This window comes from Mesoplodon bidens, assembly GCF_964165515.1.
Source record: "Mesoplodon bidens genome assembly, chromosome: 3".
In the NCBI taxonomy this organism is placed as follows: domain Eukaryota; kingdom Metazoa; phylum Chordata; class Mammalia; order Artiodactyla; family Ziphiidae; genus Mesoplodon; species Mesoplodon bidens.
The window spans coordinates 150,077,396-150,099,556 of NC_138178.1; the positions used below are offsets into that span (position 1 = coordinate 150,077,396).

General features: G+C 41.2%; 1 protein-coding gene across 13 annotated transcripts in view; it reads right to left on the reverse strand.

Annotated features, from left to right (window-relative positions):
- The window catches only part of ENTPD5 (ectonucleoside triphosphate diphosphohydrolase 5 (inactive)), a 43,727-nt gene that overhangs the window by 21,029 nt on the left and 537 nt on the right, over positions 1-22,161 (reverse strand). For 6 of the 13 annotated variants that reach the window (XR_014015454.1, XR_014015455.1, XM_081229794.1 and 3 more), the window contains exons 2-6: positions 20,239-20,345; positions 14,341-14,406; positions 4,207-4,279; positions 2,341-2,620; positions 1,235-1,314 (exon numbers count right to left, since the gene is read on the reverse strand). Coding sequence is in view for 11 of the 13 variants with exons in the window: in XM_081229794.1 (XP_081085920.1) it covers positions 1,235-1,314; positions 2,341-2,557 (297 nt within the window). In the remaining 2 variants the exon portion in view is untranslated. Of the gene's footprint in view, positions 1-1,234; positions 1,315-2,340; positions 2,621-4,206; positions 4,280-5,496; positions 5,517-14,340; positions 14,407-19,172; positions 19,310-20,238; positions 20,346-21,692; positions 21,711-22,161 lie in introns of those variants that run through there. The other 7 variants (XM_081229792.1, XM_081229790.1, XM_081229795.1 and 4 more) reach the window with 7 other exon arrangements.

The following is a 22,161-nucleotide window of genomic DNA, read 5'->3' on the forward strand; positions in this document are numbered from 1 at the left end:
TTATTATGCTACCTCTTTTATGACTTCTACAAGGACAGAACACATCAGGTTCATTTTTGCATTACCAGCACCTACCTGCATGGCACACAGCAGATGTTCAAATTATGGTATGTTAAAAACCGTTATTTTAAAGCCATTGTTTATCTGAGTAAACATCTGTTCTGACAACACGCTGCCTCTTAATCATTATAATTATTAGCAACCACAACACAGTTTTACTCTCCAAATGTCAAATCAGTTTCTAATAATGTGGTTGCTTTCAACAGCTCCTAATTTTCTAGCACATTTGCCATTTCATAACAGCAAGCTAAGAAAATAAACATCCTCTCGGTTCTTCAAGTTCAAGCCATTTTTAGCATCAGGTGTTCCTTTGGTTAATGATTACACTTGTGACACTGAACAACACCTTTATATATGCTACCAAAGTTCAACATTCTGCCTTATTCTATTTTATATCATTGTGGCCTCTGACATGGGGTGCTGTATGTTGTGAGAGCTCAAATGTGAAATACAGTTATGACAGAACTCTACATTCATCTTCTATTACTGAAAATTTTTGTTGTCGTGGGTTTTGCCCAATTTCTAGAATATAAGCATGGTTCTGTGCTGTATAAGGGCACTCTGAAGTGGAGTTCACTGGATCTATATTCCCTTAATTGCCATGTGTATACCTCCTACCTTATAGAACTTCACAACCATTTTCTCCATCTACATTAATTGATGCAGTTGATGGCTTCAAATCAAAATCTTAAACAGTAAATACAAAGAGCGCAGTTTCTTTTTCTTTTTTCTTTTTTTAACATCTTTATTGGAGTATAATTGCTTTACAATGGTGTGTTAGTTTCTGCTTCATAACAAAGTGAATCAGCTATACATATACATATATCCCCATATCCCCTCCCTCTTGTGTCTCCCTCCCACCCTCCCTATCCCCCGCCTCTAGGTGGTCACAGTAGATAGCTTCCCACTAGCTATCTATTTTACATTTGGTAGTTCTTGAAAGACCGTGTTATCCCTGCATGGCCACAATCTATTTTCACACCTCCTTCCACCTAAGCCCTGGTGAGCCTGGGGTGTACAATTACTGTTATCCAGGAGATTAGCTAGGACAGAAAACTGATCTCACACATGACCTCAATATCAGTAGTGAACAGCATGAGATATTTAACAGCAGTGGTGTGGTAAAGTTATCAAGGCATTTGAGAATTGAAACATCTAATTGTAAAAAACTCACCTGCTTAGGTTGATCTACAAAAGCAGAAAGTCCTGGATTCACAGAATCAAAAATTTCCCCTTCCAGAATTGGAAGCTGTCCTATGTTGTCCATGGAGCAAAACAGAAGAGAGATGGCTGATTATCAAAAGTTAGGCTGTCTCTGGACTTCCCTGGTGGCGCAGTGGTTAAGAACCCACCTGCCAATGCAGGGGACACAGATTTGAGCCCTGGTCCAGGAAGATCCCACATGCCACGGAGCAACTAAGCCCGTGCACCACATCTACTGAGCCTGTGCTCTACAGCCCGCGAGCCACAACTACTGAGCCCGTGAGCCACAACTACTGAAGCCTGCGTGCCACAACTACTGAAGCCCGCGCACCTACAGCCCGTGCTCTGCAACAAAAGAAGCCACCGCAATGAGAAGCCCATGCACCGCAACGAAGAGCAGCCCCAGCTCCCTGCAACTAGAGAAAGCCCGCACACAGCAACAAAGACCCAAGGCAACCAAAAATAAATTAAAAAAAAAAAAGTTAGGCTGTTTCTGATTCTGGGCTCTGTATCATATTAACCTGCTACTTCCCCCAGATATTCCAAGTCATCCCACCTGTGAGAAATGGCTTGCAGGAGTATTGGGTAGGGGGATGGAGGATGAAAAGTAATCACTGAGGGTCCCTCTGCCATTTCTCTGGTGGACACCTAGCTTCTACTCCTTTCCCTAGACTCTGTGTGTAACTTGAGGATAGAACACTGAATATTTAGAAAACGTTAATCTTCAGGGTCCCCTCATCCCCTTTTCCGAGCATGGTAGTGATCTTTCTCTCAAGACCACTCTCAATATTCTGTACCCTGGAGTAATAGTCACCTTTAGAGAAAAGGAAAGACACATTACAGCTGTACTTCTTGGACACATGGGTTTCAGACTACAGGCAGTCCAGATCTCTCTTAATTTCACACTGAATTAAACCATATGTGTTCAGTTATAGCCCAAAGTGTTCTCTGAAGAAAGACATTCAGTCGCTGTAAGATTCTGTAACTGACATCACACACTCTCAGCACATTTATTTCTGGGAGGAGTTGCTAAAGTATGGATTTGTTGACTCTGGTGAGGGTACCAGTTGCACGTACCTGGTAATTTCTGCACAAAGGTGTAAACATGAATTCGAGTTCCAGTGCTCCCTGCATCAAACATAATTCCATACAAGGTGCTGGCACTGACATTGATGGGACACATGGAAGACAGGAAGACACCCTCAAACCAAGTCTGCTGGTCTCTGTGGAAGACAGTGCTGCAAACACAGGACACTACCAGCATGAAAAAGGCTGCCCCCTGGGAAATGGCCATTCTCTTCCAAGATGTAGTGAGTCTTCCGTTACAGAAGCAGTGCTGCTAACACACCTGCAGTGGCTTATAGGACAAAGACACGCAAGGTTAGACCAACTGGCCTCTTTGTTTACACTTGTAAAAGAAGAAACACCCATTACAGAAATCCCGCCCCTTTCCCTAAGCTGCTCCTTCTCTATTCCTAATAACCAGCACAACAAGCTAGACCAGGGTGACATAGGCTCTTAGCACCTTTTCTGAAGGGTACCTGGTTGCAAAAGGACATTGGGATTTGAAATATATTTTCCCATGCTCTGCTTTTAATTGTAGGGTGGATCTCACATACTCAAAAGCTCTCTCTGCCACCCTGCTCCTAATGTTGAATCTAATTTTTTTCTTTCCATTTTGACAATTTTGTCTTTAGATCATATACTAACACTTCCTCTCTCTTTCCGTCTCTTTCTTCTTCTTTTTCTTCTTCTTCTTTTTTTTTGGCCGTACTGCATGGCTTGTGGGATCTTAGTTCCCTGACCAGGGATCCAACTGGTGTCCCCTGCAGTGGAAGTGTGTAGTCCTAACCACTGGACTGCCAGGGAATTCCCTCTTTCTTCTTTTTGATTGATAAACAGAAGCTTCAATTTCTGAATTAAAGTTATAAAAAAGTTACAAAGTCCCTAGTATTGGGGTGTTCACAGCCTTTAAAAATCAGGCCACCTGTGACAACGATATGGCCAGTGGCTTGCACATTCAACCACATTTTAAGGAAATAAATCAACTTAATTCAAAAACACTTAACTAGACCATTATGGTTTTTAAAACATCCTTCACAGGTTAGGCCATGTTATCTCCATAAGAACTTAGAGCAGGTGGGCAAATTAAGACAGAAAGGCTCAATGACTTGTTGAAAGTCATAAAGCAGGTCAGTGGTGAGTTATGGCAAGTTACTGCCTGTATTTCTTAACATGTCCTTAGCAAGGCAAGAAACTTATAAGTGCTCAGCACTGTTTGTTCTGGATTTGTATATCATGGTAGGTTGGGTACAAATGATGCAGAAAACCTAGAATAAGATACATGGGAAAATGTCTCCTGCATAGGCTGTATCTTCTCCTGGTATTAATGAAGAATGCCCTATCTATCCTCTAAGATTTAAGGCTTCCTTAATTGCCCTTTATGTACTTTGCTCAAAACAGTTTTGGGTCTTCTGATCCATCTTTCACCTCTGAACTTCTCCTTGTGTGAGTCATAGCTACTAGTTAAACAAGATCTAATTCCAAAGTCCCCATTCCCAGTCCGCAAATCTCTAATAGAATACTTGGTATATCTGGAGTACAGATTGAGGATCCTTAATCATTCTCAGGTTTGTGGATCTCCCAGGGTTCATTTTATCAAAATGCCTCCCTTCCCAGGTGACATATCATATAAAATAAAGCTAATTAAAGTTAATTGCATTTGGAATGTAAAACTATTTAAAATAACTAGAGTTGTTCTGAAGTACCTCAAAGGCAGAGTTAGAATTATCAGTCTGAGCACTCTTCAAGGCTCAACTTCTGTCGTTAAGAATGAGAGCTACTGGCTAAGGAAAGGAAAACTTAGAATCTCAAACAAAGGAAGCTCATCTCAGGAAATCAACCACTGCAACAGGGCAGCTGCTTGGCCAGATTCATACTCACATCTTAAATCACTCCCTTTGGTGGATTCTTCTTTTCCAGCAACTAGGCTGGTCATGTAGATCAATCTAAAGAACTGAAAAAAAACCACCTTTCAGATTCTGAGTATTAACAGATCATTGCCTTGTTCAAAGTTCAAACCATATTCCACATTCTCAGGAAGTGTATTTAGGGGCTCTCCAGTCACCAGCCTGCTTCCATCACTATGACTGATTCCACAGCAACTTCTTCAGGGCTCACTCATATTTTCTCTGTTATTGTGGTTTCTGAAAAAAAACTGTTCCAGCTTCTGTTTCCATTAAGCAAACATTTGTTTTCTTCCAAAAGAAATTTCAAGGAGAAAAAAAATGCATAATAGCTATCTGTTTTCATGAAGTGAAAACTGCAGTCATACCAGGTGTTCAGTGTAAACTAAACAGTAGATTTTAGGAAAAGCAAAGGATGAACACATAAAACGCACCTTCTGCTCTCAACCCTTACCTTCTAACACCACTTCCAATCTCATTTTTCTTTAAGATTAGCTACTTTAAGGATGGTATTAGAAAGGCTTACAACTTAGAGCACATATAATGGTGCACTATTTTACATGACACAGCCTACAAGGCTTGCTCAAATGTCCCCTTCTCAGAGAGTCCTTCCTTATCTACTGTAACATTGCAACCCACCTGGTCACATGTACGTCTTCTACCTTCATTCCCTGTTTATTTTTCTCCACAGCACTTCTCACCTTCTAATACACTACATAATTTAATACTGGCACATAGTAGGTGTTGAATATATACCCTGAAGGGATGAACAGTGTGATCCAGTGACTCAGGGACTGTATCTCATCCATTTAATAAGAATAGCTGACTTCTTTCCAAAAGGAGAGTAACTACCCACCCATGGGAAGATCATGATTCCAAACTTTAAAGGATGGATTGTTTCTCCCAATGTGTTATTTACAAAGTTTTATATGCTACTCAAAATAATGTACATAGACTGAAGAGTATATATCGGTATATTTAAATCCACTCCTTTCAGAATTGGTCTTCTCAATCTCTCTGGCTATCTCCTTATTCACCCCCAACAAAGCCCTCTCATCAATTCTTTTGAGACTTTGGTGCCAGCTAGGGTTTGTCACTATGCCCATCTCCTTCTAAGGTCTTTTCAGTGCATCTCTGTCTCTGTAGTAAACACCAGTCCTTCCCCCTCAGCCTCCCCAAAGCATCACACTCTGGATTCCCTTCTTCCATGTCACCCAGAGCTTGAGTCCACAATCCCACAGGATGCGGGCCCTACCTGTGTGCTCACCTGCTCGTGCCTGCCCGATCTCTGTGAATCCTTGATTTCACTGTTGGTTGCCTTTTGCTCTTTGCTCCTATTTCAGCCTTTCTGAATCAAGCTAGCTTCGTGAATCACATTCACCTTTGTGCTAGTTTGCAACTAACACATGGCATTCTGCTAACTCACTCCCTTCTGTATCCTTCATTCCTCCGTTAGCTACCTTTTTTCTGAGTATACATGATTGTCTGGTTCATCTACTTTTATAATAGTTAAGTGCCAACTGGCAGAATTACTGCCTATAGGGCTGAAGTTGCTGAGGAACTGAATTCTGTGTGGTTTTTACACAGGAGATTATAATTAATGTTTTTACAACATTATTTAATAATGCTATGTTTACAATTAAAAATATGTAACCATGTAAGAATATTGATTCATGTTTTTACAACATTAGCCCAATAGTAGAGAAGTGAACAGCACTCCTCAATAGCTTCCATCCTTGAGATGAATTTAGAAGGCTGGCATTGAATTGTCTAATTAATAAGCATCACTGAGTTTCTAATATATACCAGACACTGTGCTAGCTTCTAGATACAAAAGAGAATTCAAATATAGGCCCAGAAGAAACAGACAAACCAACACTATAATGTACTGCGGCAAGTTCTCTGACAGAACTATGCACAGGGTATGACAGCAATGGACATAAGGGACAAGTTACTCATCTTAGAAGGAGAAGGATAGAGCTGGAAGGGAGTGGGAGGCTTTTTAAGGGACGAGAGGCATAACCTGAGTCCTGAATCAGACAGGAATTACCCTGGGGAAGTGACACAGGAGAACCTTGAGAACTTCAAATATTAAGAGCTCAGTATGGCTGGAATGTAGAGGTGTACCAGAATAAAGAGGACAGGTGTGAGAAACCATTGTTCTGGAGGCATCAAATCAGATTTCCAAATGAGTGGACTTGTTTCCCTTATACAGTTCCATGGTGACACCTGACAGTTATTTATGGCTTTCTATTCCCTCCTTAAGCAAATATCAATATTGACTGATCTGAATAAAATGACAGTATTTCCCAAAAGTGTAAAATAATGGAATGAGAGAGGTGCCTAGAAAGGTCTACCAAAACATCTGAAAACACTGAAATGTAAAAGCTCCCACTGCCAATTCTTCTGAGTTCCACAGCATAGCTGGCTTTAACAAAGTTAAAAATTAAACATAAAGCAAATTTAAAGTGTAACTAGAATGAAATTTTTAAACAGTAAGCTGAACCATGGGAGTGGATTAGCCAAAACACCCAGAGCATAAGTTAGCCAAGCAAAGTAAAACCAAGGTGGGTCTAATAAGGTAAGTCTGAGATAGATTTCAGCACGGTAAGCAATGCCTCATTTGAGGATGTAACTTAGGACTTACATACCTGATACCAAGGGCCAGAGCCCTGGAACACTTTGCTACTTGAAGGGTATACAGGTGAAGGTACATAATATCTTTTTTATTTCTAAAGCCAAGTACTGAGCGGGGAACATGTCAGACATCAGGAAATACGTCCTAAATGAACTTGGTACAATTGGGCTAATGGTATCTGCAGACAGGAGCACTGGAGCAGGGAGCACCCTCTTTCCCAGTGTCTTACTATGGCTATGTATCACATCCACAACTCCCATTTCCCCTCCAAAGCAGCCTATAGGAGTGCTATTCTAGGAAGTCTATTTATTCACATATTCGTTCATTTAGCCATTCCAGAAATCATCAGTTGCCTAGTGCTACTTATAAGTATAAAGTATAGCAGGCAAAGATGAATCATCTTAGACCTGCCCTTTAAGAGACTACTGTAGGGCTTCCCTGGTGGCGCAGTGGTTAAGAATCCACCTGTCAATGCAGGGGACCTGGGTTCGAGCCCTGGTCCAGGAAGATCCCACATGCTGCGGAGCAACTAAGCCCGTATGCCACAACTACTGAGCCTGCGCTCTAGAGCCCGCGAGCCACAACTACTGAAGCCCGTGCACCTAGAGCCCGTGCTCTGCAACAAGAGAAGCCACCACAGTGAGAAGCCTGCACACCGCAGCCAAGAGTAGCCCCCGCTCGTCACAACTAAAGAAAGCCTGTGTGCAGCAATGAAGACCCAATGCAGCCAAAAATAAATTAATTAATTTAAACAAAAGAGATACTACAGTAAACAGGAAAAAAAATACATGTCCATTTAATTACCTTTGTAAAGTTAAAATGTGACAAGTACCACAGTTCCATGCTCTGAGATTTCAAAGCAGGGAGAGATTACTTCCAGCTGGGATGATCAGAGAAGGCCTTGTGAAAGCGGTGGCATTTGAGGAGGGTACTGAAGAGGGGAACTAGGGACAGAAGAGGAGCGCTTTTCAGGAAAAAGAAATAATATGAATCAAGACACGGATGCAGAAAGGGGATGGGGGAACCCCAAGGGATAGTAAACAGAGCAGTTTGACTAATTGTAGTAGAAAATAAAATTGTAAAGGCAAACTGAGGTCAGATAGTACAACACACCAAATACTCAGCTAAGGAATTTAGACTTCACTTTGCAGGCGATGGGAAGCCATTGAAAATTTTGAGCAAGGGAGTGTCACAAATATGAATCTGGCAGTTACATGTAAGAAGGATTAGGGTGGGGAGCCTTGGTAGGTTCCACTCACTTGTCTAATTCTACAAGTGTTTACTGGTGCCTACAAAGTACTAGGTGCCAGAGAATTAAAGGTGAATAAACAGACTTTTAAATTCAAGATGCTCAGAGTGTGGCAGAGGTGACAGATACATATACAAATAACCACATCTTTTAAAGTTAATAACAAAAATGCTAAAGGAGCCCAAAGCACAGATGACTAACTCTACCTAGAGGATTAGGAAAGGCACTGAGATGACATTTAAACTGATTATGAAAAATGAGCAGAAGTACCTACATAAATAACAGAGACATGCGGACAAAGAGCAGAGAGACTATAAAAAGATGAAAACAGATAGCAGGGAAAGTATGGATAGTCTTATTTCATTTTTAAATTTCCTCAAGAGTTTTCTGTCATATGGATTTGAGAAACAATGAAAACAAAAAAATAGAAGATTAGAGGGGAAGAGGTATAAGAAGGTTAGCATTTAATGCAGAGGAAAGACTGTGGCCAAAGGAAAACAATCTGAGGTAATAATAATAATAGCAGCTATTATTTACTGAGATCTTAATATCTGCCAAGCACTATGTGAAGTATTTTACATGGATTATCTCATTTAATCTCACAATACCACCCTGTGAGGTAGTTCTATTATTAACATCACCATTCTAGAAATAAGAAAACTGAGGCTTAAGTAATTTTTTTTTTTTTGTGCGGTACGCGGGCCTCTCCCTGTTGTGGCCTCTCCCGTTACAGAGCACAGGCTCCGGACGCGCAGGCTCAGCAGCCACGGCTCACGGGCCCAGCCGCTCCGTGGCATGCGGGATCCTCCCGGACCGGGGCACGAACCCGTGTCCCCTGCATCGGCAGGCAGACTCTCAACCACCGCGCCACCAGGGAAGCCCTAGGCTTAAGTAATTTAAGACCACACAGTAGATAAGTGAAAAGAGCCAGAAATCAAACCCAGATGGACTAATTCCAGAGCGCACAGTTTTAACTGCTAGGCCACAGGAAAGGTCAGCCAGTGTGGTACTAGGGAAAGGTAGCTATGGGGGTGGGGAAGACAGTGCAGAGCAGAGAAAGATGGTCAAAGACTGGCATCAGATGTGAAAGTCTTACAGTAGCTTGATCTCTTTCCTGTGCATGACCAGGAGCTTTTGATCTGTTTCCCGCTGGTCTATCTACCTTTATTACATTTCCAGAATCTGACTGTTTCTGACCACTTCCACCACCACTGCCTTGGCCAGAGCCGCCATCATCTGTCATATGATTTACTCTAATATTGTCCTAACAGATCTCTCCTTTTACCCTGACTCCCCTAGAGTCTATCTTTAACAAGCAACTAAGTCATCCTTTAAACTATAAGTTAGAGCATGTCTCTCTTCTGCAAAGTCCAGCACTGACTTCCCATTTCCCTCAGGGCAGCAAGGTCCAAACAATAGCCTTCACGGGTCCACCTGCTCCGCCTCCCACCCCATGACCTCTCGGACCTCATCTACTAACAGTTTGCACCTCACTCACCCCACCCACACTCCGTGCTGAAACGTCACACAGGCTCCTGCCTTATGGCCTTTGCTCTAGCTGGCCCCACTGTCTGGAACAATCTTTTCCCATATATCCACTTGATGAATTCCTGCAACTCCTTCAAATCATTGTTCAGATGCCGCTTCTGTATAGGGGCCTATCTTTACTACTCTAACCACTCTCCCTCACTCTCCCCTACCTCCATCTGCTTTCTCAATCCCCCTTACACTGGTCTACGTTTTTTCTCCACACCACTTATCAATTCTAACGTACTAGAGAGATTATTTACTATGTTTACTATCTGCCTTTCTCTGATAGAATATAAGCTCCTTGAGAGGAGAAATCTTTTTTTTTTTTTTTTTTCTTTTTTTTTTTTTTGCGGTACGTGGGCCTCTCACTGTTGTGGCCTCTCCCGTTGCGGAGCACAGGCTCCGGACGCGCAGGCTCAGCGGCCATGGCTCACGGGCCCAGCTGCTCCGCGGCATATGGGATCCTCCCGGACCCGGGCACGAACCCGTATCCCCTGCATCGGCAGGCGGACTCTCAACCACTGCGCCACCAGGGAGGCCCCTCTTTTTTGTTTTGATGTAGCCCAAGCACCTAGAAGAGTATCCATCCAGTAAGGTGCTCAATGAGAAGTGACAATAGAAATAAAGTGCAAAGTGACATAAAAAGGGAGAATACTTTCATAAATAGTTAAATTTTTAAGAGAGAATGATTAATGAATACCTATTCAATTTGTTTTAGGAGGAGCTATAATTTTCTTTTTCTGAATCTATTAGGTCTATAGCTAAATTCAATCTCTCTAACAAAACACATTCAACTGTTAAAACTGTGATAAAGTGATTTTCCAAAAGAAATCTATAAGATAGTAAACACTGTTTACATTGTCCAAATTCTCTTCTACATATCAAATCAATAAATATTTTAGGATCCTGTACCTTAGTTATCTATTGCTGCACAACAAATAACCCCCAAACTTAGTTGCTTAGAATGACAAGAAACATTTATTATCTCATAGTTTCTAGTTCAGGAACTTGGGAGTGGCTTAATTTGACAGTTCTGGCTCAGGGTCTCTCATGATACTGTAGTCAAGATGCAGGCTGGGGCTGCAGTCATCTGAAGGCTTGGATAAGGCCGAGGACCCATCTCCAAGATGGCTCACTCAATGGTTGGCAAGCTGATCTTGGTTGTTGGAAAAAAGTCTCAGTTGCTTCCCACATGGACTCTCTATAAAGCCTTAAATGTCTTCACAATGTGCTGGCTGGCTTCCTCCAGAGTGGGCAATCCAAGAGAGAGCAATGCAGAAGCAGCAATGCTTTGTACGACCCTTCAGGTCATACACTATCATTTTCCCCATATTCCACTGGTCATACAGACCAATGCTGATGAAATGTGCAAGAGGACTACACAAGGGCACAAATACTAGGAGGTGAGGATCAATGGGGCCATCTTGGAGGCTGGCTACTGCCAGTTATAACCAGTATTTGTATAGTATTTTGTATTCAGCTTTTTCTTTCCAGTTTATATATATTCCTATTAACACAACTTACATACTTCTTGCTTTAGAAACTATATATTATTCCAATGATATTAACTACTTTTTATAAATTTATTTATTTATTTATATTTTATTTTTGCCTGTGTTGGGTCTTCGTTGCTGTGTGCGGGCTTTCTCTAGTTGCAGTGAGCAAGGGCTACTCTTCGTTGTGGTGCACAGGTTTCTCATTACAGTGGCTTCTCTTTGATGCAAAGCACAGGCTCTAGGCGTGCAGGCTTCAGTAGTTGTGGCTCACGGGTTCTAGAGTGCAGGCTCAGTAGTTGTGGCACATGGGGTTAGTTGCTCCGTGGCATGTGGGATCTTCCTGGACCAGGGCTCGAACCCGTGTTCCTTGCATTGGCAGGCGGATTCTTAACCACTGTGCCACCAGGGAAGTCCCTCCAATGATATTAACTCTTAAAAATTAAAAATGTCATAGACTTTTAACTGCTCTGAAAATATCATATCCCACCACTTGAAGCCATTCATTTTTTCTGTTAGAGTCCCAATATTTTACTTAAGGAAAAGAATTAAAGTCAGAAAAACTACAATTCAAACAATGTCCTGCTTGTTTCTAAGAGTGAAAATGAGTTTAAATACTTCAAATAAAAGTCAGATAATTTTAGAAAAGAGTAGAAAGAAAAGAAGTGAGTCATTACAGATTACAGACATCAGTTAATAACTGAATAATAAAAATTAAATACTAAATCAAGGAAGATACAGAGTGAAAATCTATTAACAGAATAGCAACTTTCTTCATGCTACATACAGAAGAAAAATTCTAATACAATGGTAGTATTAATAATTAATACTTAGGAATCTGCCTGCCAATGCAGGGGACACGGGTTCGAGCCCTGGTCCGGGAAGATCCCACATGCCACGGAGCAACTAAGTTTGTGCGCCACAACAACTGAGCCTGCGCTCTAGAGCCTGCAAGCCACAACTACTGAGCCTGCGTGCCACAACTACTGCAGCCCGCATGCCTAGAGCCTGTGCTCCACAACGAAGAGAAGCCACCGCAATGAGAAGCCTGCACACTGCAACAAAGAGTAGCCCCCGCTTGCCGCAACTAGAGAAAGCCCACGCACGGCAATGAAGACCCAAAGCAGCCAATAAATAAATAAATAAAAATAATTAATACTTAGCTACTGAAGAGATATTTGGTAGAAAGGGATAAGACTGACAACTGGCACAGATGTAAAAACCACTGAAAAATTTTATAACAAGCATTTTTCAAATATTAACTAGATAAAAAAAGGTTTATTAAAAAAACCAACTTTTATTAGATTGTTGCCAAGGAGCTATAATAAGACCTGTGAGCATGGAAACTACAGGGGAGAGACAGAATAGGAACAAGAATTTCCCAATAATATGAGTTGTCTCATGTTGGTGGGGAGAGGAGAATTCTTGCCCTAAGGGCTCAGCCCGAATCTGATCACAAGTGGATCTGTGATCAGATCTGTCCAAGTGGATTCACAAATCAGAAGGCTGGTTGAATGAGATTTCTTTCAAGGTCCCTTCAACACTAAGATCAAATACTCTCTCAATAAAGGAATTGGAATTGGTAGTTACCAACAAATATAAATAGATTACTTCTTTCAGTACTTTATTCCACTTTAATAAAAACATCATTAGACATGTGTCAAGAAGGCCCACTCTGTACAATGAACCATCTGAGTCTTATACTGGAATGAGGTCAGGCAGTGCATGATTTCATTGTTCACTGTTTCAGGCTTGACTCAGCTACAATCGTCACCACATAGGGAAGCCGCTGCTACTGCTGCCTCACTTTCCTCACAAGTCACAAGGCCGTTTCTTCCCTATTCATTAAAAGTAGAAAGTCCTGGGCTTCCATGGTGGCGCAGTGGTTGAGGGTCCGCCTGCCGATGCAGGGGACGTGAGTTCGTGCCCCGGTCCGGGAGGATCCCATGTGCCGCGGAGCGGCTGGGCCCGTGGGCCATGGCTGCTGGGCCTGCGCGTCCGGAGCCTGTGCTCCACAATGGGAGAGGCCACAACAGTGAGAGGCCCGCGTACCGCAAAAAAAAAAAAAAGTAGAAAGTCCTTTAGGTAAGAAGATACTATTAATCAGGAGGGGTTAATATTGCCCCAGTGAGCAAATATAATGAAAATCTAAGGTGATAAACTATCTCTGCCTCCAAACCCATATCCACCATGGGAGGCACTTATTTGCAGAAGAGGAATTGCAAGGATCAGTGCCATGTGTCACTGTTTATACTGGAGTTTGTGGGAAGAGAAGTGAAAACATATCTTCCCTTTCTTGTTATCAACTGAAAAACAGCTACTCCTTCAAACATGTTGAATCAGTATGAAAAACTTGAGAAAGGCAAATATTACAATGATATCTCATGTATAAAGCAAGGAATAGGGGTGCCATATAAGTACATTTCCTCAAATGTGTCTTTTTTAAAAAACATTTATTTATTTATTTATTTTGGCTGCACCAGGTCTTAGTTGCGGCGTGCAGGATCTTCATTGCTGCACATGGGATCTTTTAGTTGAGGCATGCAGACTCTTAGTTGCGGCGTGTATGTGGGATCTAGTTCCCTGACCAGGGATCGAACCTGGGCCCCCTGCATTGGGAGCACTGAGTCTTACCCACTGTATCACCAGGGAAGTCCCTCAAATATGTCTTTACAATATTTCTTCTCTAAATACCATAACATTTTTATTTTAATAGTGTTTGGTAAAAATGTTTCTAAAGTGACATATTTTATTTATGGTTCAGAGTTATGATTATGATCATCAGCTATATTTTTCTGTAAACTTCGGATGCCTTCAGGGACTATCGGTCTGTAGGACTGTTTGCCCTTCTGCCAACGAATAGTCGCAGATTGCTACGCTTTTTGAGCTAGTTTTCCTTGACTTCATACTATCTATTATCGCTGATCAGTGTTGTCATGTGCCTGACTCCTTCAATAAGCTGCCATCATGTAATTTTAAAAAATCTTTTGTGGGATATGAACCAGAGAGCCATAATCATTAGACTTTTATGTCAACTTACACAAATGAGGGCCTCTCCAACAAATAAGGGTTGTGGAATCTGTGACAGCTTTTACTAGCTCATTGATACCTTTCCATTTACTATGAGCTCTCAGCTAGGAATAAGAAAGCATAAATCTGACCTATGGAAAAGTAGGGTATTACTTTATATAGGTTACTTACCAATATCTTCTTTTCCTTCTAGGCTTTCCGCTTTGTTTCCTTCAACTAATGTATCACTTTTTCAACCTATAGAAGATGGACGTGGATACTCATAAGACCAAAGTTCTCTTTTTTTCTCTCTTGTCAGTATGCCTATTTTTGATTCAATTATCTCTTTTTGCATTTCTTTTTCCAATCTATTCAGGCTCTGGAAAGCAGATCACCAAGTTAATCTCCTGACTTGTAGTCTAGTACTCTTGGGCTCTTTCTCCGCTTTCACAATTTCTTTTCAAACTACAACTGCAGCCATTCTAATAAAATCACTTGTTTACAAAATCAGCAATAACAAGGGGAGGCAAGGCACACTCTCTCTGAAAGCTAGAGTACATTACTGTGTAAATGTATGTGTGCACATGTATTGGGGGGCAGTGATTAAAGAGCTAATTCATAAACAAAGTACATAAGTTTAGGCACTTTGTGAGGTCCTTTTTTGGCTGTGAAGAACTCAAAATACCAGTTGTGTGTTCCACAATGTGATCGAGAATGGTACTACTACATAATGAGTATGTGGTTAAAAGGGACTAAGCCAATCCCAGTCCTAGGTACATATCCACAAGATTAAAAACAGGGACTCAGATATTTCTATACCAATGTTCACTGCAGCATTATTCACAACAGTCAGAAGTGGAAAAAGCCCAAGTTTCCATCAACAGATGCATAGATAAACAATATAGTATACACAAATACAATGGAATATTATTTAGCTACAAAAAAGAAGTTCTGATACATGCTATGACACTGATGAACCTTGAAAATGTTACGCTAAGACACACACAAAAAATATGAGTCCACTTACATGAAATATCTAGAATAAGCAAATTCACAGAGACAGAAAGTAGACTAGAGTTTACCAGGGGTTGGGATGAGGGGAGAATGGAAGTTATTGCTTAACAGGTCCACAGTTTTTGTTTGGGGTGATGAAAAAGTTTTGCAAATAGATAGTAGTGATAGTTGTACAACACTGAGTATATAATTAATACCACTGAATTGTATACTTAGAATGGTTAAAATGACAATTGTTATGTCATATATATTTTACCACAGTTAAAAATTTTTTTTCTTTAAAAGCAGAGGGAACCAAGCACTGCAAACATAAGATCATAAGAGGAAAAACTTTGGCTACTATCTCAACAGAGCAACAGTTATGACAATGTTCATCCCTGAACTACCTCATGAGCCAATTATGACTTAAACTCTGATACTCAGAAAATGTCTTTGAGCATCTGAGTTTATATAGTATCTTCTATTTTCCCAGAAAGAGAAAGTTAAACTTACCAATGCAACATAAACCTGAAAATTACACATTTAAGAGAGGATGTGAACAATGTTATAAATTCTAACTATAGGGCCTCCAAAGCAAACATTTTCAAGAAAGGCCTTACATTTTGTTTACAACTTCAATGCTTCTCCAGGTATTCCCTTGGTATCCTAGGATGGAATGAGTGGTATCTACCCCTAAGCATGCAATCTTGACAACATTTCTATTAAATCTTCCTTTTAAAAACACTCATATTGTGTACATGCTAATACACTGAACTCAAAACAAGAGACACCTCAAACTGGCATCTCCAAACATCTCCCTTCCTCCATGCCCCCGCCCCATACAGAGAGGGTTAAATGGATTCTCTAATTTCCTGTCTTTGTTAATGGCACCACAAACTTCCTAATTCACAACTCAAAATCTTCATCATCTTTGAATTCTCCTCTCATACCCAATCTCTTATCAAGGATTGATGATTTTTGCTTTGCAATATCTTTCCCATCTCCTTCTTCCCTCCTAGCTTCTTGCTGATATCTAAAGTCTGGCCTTTATTACTTCAGACTTGGACTGCTATAGCCTCTTAACTGGTCTTCCAGTCACCAATGTCTCTCTTCTCAAACCCATATGCTACTGTCTTCCTAAATACTACTTTCATCGTTTTCTCACTAGACTGTAACCCATATCATGGCAGGGATTCATTCATCTTTGAGAACATTGCATAACCTGGCATATGCAATGGTTAGTTAATTCATCAATGTTTGTTGAATGAATTAATGAATATATAAGTCACATCACTTTCCTTCTGAAAACTTTCATCAATTTCCCACTGTCCATAACAGAAGTTACAAACTCAAATCCTGAAATACCTACTGGGGCCAGGCAGAAAATGTAAGTAAAGGTGTGTGTAATCAACAGGAAGTTGTGGGGACTGTGTAAACTGGAAAGCACATGTCCTATCTTGTCCCATCTAAAGGGTACGTTGCTTGCTGTTCCCACAAATTGCTGCCATGATGAAATACAGGCTCAGTATTGTCAGGTCTTCTGATTTTTCAAAATAAGCTAAAAGCACAGATTTCTACGTAGAATCTAGTTTTTTAAATAGTGACAACTAATTCCATTAAAAAAACAAAAAACAAAAACAAAACTCAAAAAACCACCGTGCAGGCCAAACAAAACATTATCTATGGGCCAAATCCAGCTCTCGTTTCAAGTTGGTGTGACTCTGCTCTGTAGGATTAAAAGACAAACTTCTTGCCTAATGTTCTAAGTCCTTCTAAGTCCCAGGCTACCTTAACCAAAGTTTTTTGCCCACTACTTTCATACAAGAACCCTTTGCTCTAAGCACACATCAGAGCCACCTGGAGGGCTTGTTAAAACATGGATTGCTGGGGGACTTCCCTGGTGGTCCAGTGGCTAAGACTCTGCACTCCCAACGCAGGGGGCCCAGGTTCAATCCCTGGTCAGGGAACTAGATCCCCCATGCCGCCAAGTAAAGATTCTGCACACCGCAACGAAGATCCCACGTTCTGCAACTAAGACCCGGCACAGCCAAATAAATAAATAAATATTTAAAAACAACAACAAAAAAAAACACATAGATTGCTGGGCTTCACTGTCAGCATTTCCAATTCAATAGGTCTCAAGTTGGGACTGAGAATCTGCATTTCTAACAAGTTACCAGATGATGCTGATACTACTGGTGTGTGGACCACACTTCGGGAACTGTTGCTCTAGTTAAATTACTCCTTGTCTCAAGCACACACTGATTTTGCTCATTTGTTCTACCTTCCCAGAAAGCCTTCCCTTTTACTTTCAGCCTACCTCCTCCTGTAAACTTTCTCTCTGACAGTCTTTCATGCCTCCAAATTCCTGTAGCACTTAGGGTCCACACCATCTCTGCTTTATCCATCACTACGTGGTGAATTTTATTGTTAACTGTTTGTACATAGATTCCAATGAGGAAGCTATGTGTATTGTGTATTCTCAGAGGTCAATGTCCAGGTCAGCACCTTATACACCTGACTGTAAGCCACTTGAAGGCAGGGCCTGTCTTGTCTCCCACTGTACCCCTCAAGGTATCAGAGCCTGGTATTCAGTTGGTACTGTACCTACTAAACATTTCTTAAATGAATGAACATTTGACAGATCCATGAAATGAAAAGTGCAGATAAGCAGGCTTGAAATTTGGGTATATAACTTTTTTTTTCTCTTTATTATTTATTTGGCTGCATCAGGTCTTAGTTGCAGCATGCAGGACCTTTGCTGCAGCGCAGGCTCTTCGCTGCAGCATGCGGGATTCTCTCTAGTTGCAGCACAGGGTCTCCAGAGCACATGGGCTCAGTAGTTGTGGCACATGGGCTTAGCTGCCTTGCAGCACGTGGGATCTTAGTTCCCCGACCAGGGATCGAACCCGTGTCCCCTGCATTGGAATGCAGATTCCTAACCACTGGACCACCAGGGAAGTTCCGGTATATAACTTTTCTTAAAGAACTGACTTTAAGGGGGGAAAGCGGTGGGGGGGCGGTGGTGGTGGGATGAATTGGGAGATTGGGATTGACATGTATACACTGACATGTATAAAATGGATGACTAATAAGAACTTGCTGTAGAAAAAAATAAATTAAATAAAATTCAAAAAAAATCACCTGACTAAGTCCTGTGTAATGGTTTTGTCAGAAAGGACAACTAATAAAAATTGAATATTTTGCAAATAAATTGCCAATAGACAATAATCTGTGGTAACAGATTCTGTATATAAGTAAAACAGTGAATGTTAAACTGATTTGAAAATTTATAAGATTATATCCTTTATCTCCAGGATTCCTTATCCTCTGTAGGGATGTGAACTAGTCATTATATTGTTAGGGGAACCACTGACTGAAACCGCCCACCCTGGCCAGGCACCACAGTAACCATATGTATATGAGTTATCTTGCGACAGGAGGTCCTGGTAAGGAATGCGGAACTAACAAGCCACTACAAACTGGAAGAATTCGGGAAAGGTCAAAAGAAGAGAGGAGACACCAGTCCATATGTCCTACCAACCTCCCAGAATCCTCCTCACTGGAATCCATCTTGGCTGAGTGATGCGTGTGCCACCAGGAAGGACGCTGAGTCAGAGTGATTGGCCAGAGACAACCCAGAAACTAACCCCATTACCATGAAACCTGAGACGGCGAGCCACGTGGCACAGCAGTTTTCCTAGGTTCTCTTACCCTCCTGCTCTCCACCCGGGTGCCCCTTCCAAATAAATCTCTTGCTTTGGCAGCACGTGTGTCTCCTCAGAAAATTCATTTCTGAGTGTTAGACAAGAGCCCACTCTCAGGCCCTGGAAGGCGTCCCCCTTCCTGCAACAATATCACAAGATGATAGCTATTTAATAGAATTCTATATTTGTACCACACGTAATGAAAAGGTAGGATGAAAGTAACTCTCCATGTTATTCAGAAATATTGATCAGTCTCCTTCAGATGACAATAAATGCATCCAAGATTCTAAAGAGTGTGTGAAAACAAAACCAAAAACTGTTCACCTGGTCTCTTCTACTTATAAAACAGCATCAGCTATCAGGCAACTTCAAGGATGATTTATGAGTAGAAACTCAGTCTCCAAGCTAAACCAGAATAAAGTCACAGATGACTTTAGAGAGTAAACCCAATTCTGGAACTACTGGAAGAAAAAATTAGAAATAATATGTATTTTGAGATATAATCCTAAGTTCTTATTTGGCTTTTTGAGCAACTCCACACTTGATGGTATTACAGTCAATGGGACAAGAGAAAAGTTAACATCTTTTGGCAAAGACAGAAAATCCAGGAAAACAAAACAAAACCAACCCAGGAGCAAATGAAGTACATTTACAGCTTTAGAACTACCATACGACCCAGCAATCCCACTACTGGGCATGTACCCTGAGAAAACCATAATTCAAAAAGAGTCATGTACCAAAATGTTCATTGCAGCTCTATTTACAATAGCCAGGACATGGAAGCAACCTAAGTGTCCATCAACAGATGAATGGATAAAGAAGATGTGGCACATATATACAATGGAATATTACTCAGCCATAAAAATAAATGAAATTGAGTTATTTGTAGTGAGGTGGATGGACCTAGAGTCTGTCATACAGAGTGAAGTAAGTCAGAAAGAGAAAAACAAATACTGTATGCTAACACATATATATGGAATCTAAAAAACAAACAAACAAAAAAAATAGTCTTGAAGAACCTAGGGGCAAGACGGGAATAAAGACACAGACCTACTAGAGAATGGACTTGAGGATATGGGGAGGGGGAAGGGTAAGCTGGGACAAAGTGAGAGAGTGGCATGGACATATATACACTACCAAACATAAAATAGATAGCTAGTGGGAAGCAGCCGCATAGCACAGGGAGATCAGCTCAGTGGTTTGTGATCACCTAGAAGGGTGGGATAGGGAGGGTGGGAGGGAGAGAGATGCAAGAGAGAAGAGATATGGGGACATATGTATATGCATAACTGATTCGCTTTGTTATAAAGCAGAAATTAACACACCATTGGAAAGCAATTACACTCCAATAAAGATGTTAAAAAAAAAAAAAAGATAGCAGAGATGTTACCTCACATCCAGATACTTGCCCTACCTACCAGGACCATAATGATCTTGTCTGCATGAGGATTCAGCCGAGACACTCCACATTTCTATGATGACCAGGAACCATGCAAACTGGGCAAAAAAAGAATTACAAAACCAAGTCAACAAAACACTAAGTGCTTATCCCAAGTTTTAAAAGCATTAGCATTCTAAACAATAAAACAAAGCATGGGACTTCCCCTGGTGGCACAGTGGTTAAGAATCTGCCTGCCAATGCAGGGGACACGGGTTTGAGCCCTGGTCTGGGAAGACCCCACATGCTGCAGAGTAACTAAGCCCATGCGCCACAACTACTGAGCCTGCGCTCTAGAGCCCGTGCTCTGCAACGAGAAGCCACCACAGTGAAAAGCCCACGAACCACAAGAGTATCCCCCGCTCACCACAACTAGAGAAAGCCTGCACACAGCAACGAAGCCCTAACACAGCCAAAAATAAATAAATAAATTAATTAATTAATTAAATAAAACAAAGCAAATTTATTCAGCGAAATAAACTTCATAGTAAAACTACCTACAAGAAAGTATGAGAGGAAATGCTACCAGATGAATTGCTAAATAGCAACTTCCTACTCTATTATCTGTACCACTGGATGTTTTTTACAAACATACGACTGAATAATAACATCCAGTTCTTTGGCAGAGAATGTGGAGGTTCAGAAGACCACAGATTCTAGACCTACATCTACTACAGTGTGAATCTGGGCATTTCTCTTAGTCGTATTCAAGTTACAACAGCTTTAACTACAAAATCAAACTTAAAGTCAATAAAAATATGCTGTATAATAAAATAACTATAACGTACATGTAAGTAAAGTATTATGCATATATATTAAGAAATAATCTTGTTACAGTCAAATTTTCATGTTTATAAATGAGTCTATACAGACAACAAAAGTTTTGGACTGACTTTCATATTCACAGTAACCAATTTTTTAGAATGAATTCCAAATGTAAAGCCTCTGACAGAAGATGCCCTACCCTCTCTTTTCTGCAAGTTATCAATAGGGTGCATGTTCAGAACCTTAGACACATAAAATCAATAACTTTATAGCTTCTATATGAGAATAAACCTTTTCAATGTATGATAATTCCACCATGGGCTCACGGAAATGTGACATGCAAATAGAGGGGGGGAAAGCACCAGGAAGAGGGTAAGCCAGTATCATGCAAGCAAATGGTATGGCTAAAAAGATTTCCAGTGCTCATTAATATTAACACCAATCAGCATGTGCCCCCTAACCACTGAATTCAGAAACAGAAACGACGTAAGTGGAACAAAAAGCTGTGTGTGGGGGTTGCATCAGAGACCTCTGGAAAGGGTGTAGGGATTAAGTTCTCCTTAGCGAAATGGAGAAGGAAGATGTACAATGAAGTTTTTTAAGAAATTTAAAATTCAATTTTAAAAGGGAGAATAACGCACAGCAGAGCTCCAATCACAAGTTTTCTAATTGTTGCCCGGCACCTAGAATTCCCTATCTTCCTCAGTGACTCCCGGACTAACTCACTGAATCAAGGCAGAAGCACAGAGCTCCTCCTCCTAAAAAGGCGAAAAGTACGTTTCAGTACTACTCCTTTTCACTGGCGTGCTGGCGGGGGGGGGGGGAGTGGGGCACCAAACCAAAACCAAAACGCACCAAAATGCATGAGCTTTCAACTTTACGCGACTCGCAGAAAAAAAGAGGGCTGCGAACGCAAGAGCCTATTAGCAAATGGGAATCCGGGGCTGGCCCTGGGCAGGCAGCGCCGGCCACGACAGTACAGAACGGGACCGAGGGCCTGACCCCAACACATATCCTCTTCAAGGACTCTCCTCGAGGTCCCGGAGCCTCTCCCAACCCAGGGGGCAGCCCTTCTCTCCCCGCCAGGCTCTCCGACGCCAGCAGGCTCTG